Below are 1,420 nucleotides of genomic sequence, written 5' to 3'. Positions count from 1 at the left end.
GAGCCACGCGCGGTAATTATTGCGCAATCAATATATAGTCAATAAGATAAAATATATTAGTCAATACATATTCGTTGTCAATACGAATATGTATTGACTAATATATTTTATCTTATCGAGTATATATTGATTGCGCAATAATTACCGCGCGTGGCTCTGATTGCCTCTCTCACTATTTCCTATTTGATTTATTCAGGATTATACTTAGTTTATTATTAAAACAAGCTAAATTCAGTAAATAAGAAAGTCATTAGATATCACGTACATTATCTGTCGATCTAAAAATTTCCTGACATTTTAACCTCTGTGTATATCTTTTTGCATCACTTGATTTTCCTCACTTCGATTTATTTTGGGATAGACTTTATACAACGGAAATGAAAATAACTCCCGTGCTAAAATGCTAAATTTATTATATCACAATAGATTTCAAATCTTCATATATCTGTATAGGGCTTTTATGATATACTATACACAAAAGTGAAATTAGATTGTGTTTATTGCAGGATCACGTGCGCTACGCCACTTAAGACATTTTGTTCACAATGGCTGTATGCAAGGATTGCAACTGACCTGCCCATTTATCGAGAGCATTGTAACGCGCAGCACATACCGATTTCTTATCCAATTCGAGAACCTGATTTACCTGTAAAGAATATAGAGAATTACATTATGTATAAACAGAATCGTTTGTAAATTCTAGACTGTGGTAGTCGCGTGCACCCCTGTCAAACAGCAACCCGATCACCATACTAGCCAGCCATGCCAAAAACGAGCACACTTTCTCGCGAGCACTCGGCTGTGCTAATCGGGTTTAAAAGCTGAGAACAAGTATTCCTTCACCAATTCACATTCTTACCAAGAATTAGTACATACTAATAAGAAAATCTAGCAGCAGCAATCATGACAGCAACAACTGCAGAGCTACAGCAGCACACACGCACATATACGCATACAACCAATAACATGTACACACGTACGTATACATGCACCCACGCATAATAAACACGCGCGTTCAGTCGTCATTGTGCAGACGAACCCGACGCATCCAACATCGCTACAAGATTATAAAAATATTACCTGATCTATACGACCATGAATGGTATTGTCCAAGATGCAAGATACCAAGAGACTTTCCACTTCCGAAACGTCGATGTTCAATTCCTTACTTATAAAAGGAATATAAATTCTAGTATATGGTCTTATCAATTTAATTAGAACCTAAAACAATTATGTGCATTAATAAAATATCATGATGTAGTATGTATTTATACATCATATTTTGAGCATAAATGTGACATACAGACTTATCTTAACAAATTAAGTAAATAATGGGCTATGAGAGCCGACGCAAGATCTAATATGCGGAAAAATTATATTTAACAATTCTTAGTCAATACATTAAAAATTTCAAACGTTT

The 1,420-nt window shown here is 34.8% G+C and overlaps 1 protein-coding gene across 1 annotated transcript; it reads right to left on the bottom strand.

Moving 5' to 3' along the window:
* Positions 1 to 384: 384 nt before the first annotated feature.
* Positions 385 to 1,221, bottom strand: LOC112458940 (COP9 signalosome complex subunit 2-like; the record flags this gene model as incomplete). The annotated part of the gene is made up of 2 exons (XM_025022781.1): positions 385 to 646; positions 1,081 to 1,221. Coding segments are annotated over 2 exons (261 nt in total), but the record flags the coding sequence as incomplete, so codon positions are not given.
* Between the last annotated feature and the right edge of the window lie 199 nt (positions 1,222 to 1,420).

Source organism: Temnothorax curvispinosus, unplaced genomic scaffold (assembly GCF_003070985.1).
Source record: "Temnothorax curvispinosus isolate PA1 unplaced genomic scaffold, ASM307098v1 QBEX01009386.1, whole genome shotgun sequence".
Classification (NCBI taxonomy): Eukaryota; Metazoa; Arthropoda; class Insecta; order Hymenoptera; family Formicidae; genus Temnothorax; species Temnothorax curvispinosus.
This window is presented reverse-complemented; position numbering and strand designations above follow the sequence as displayed.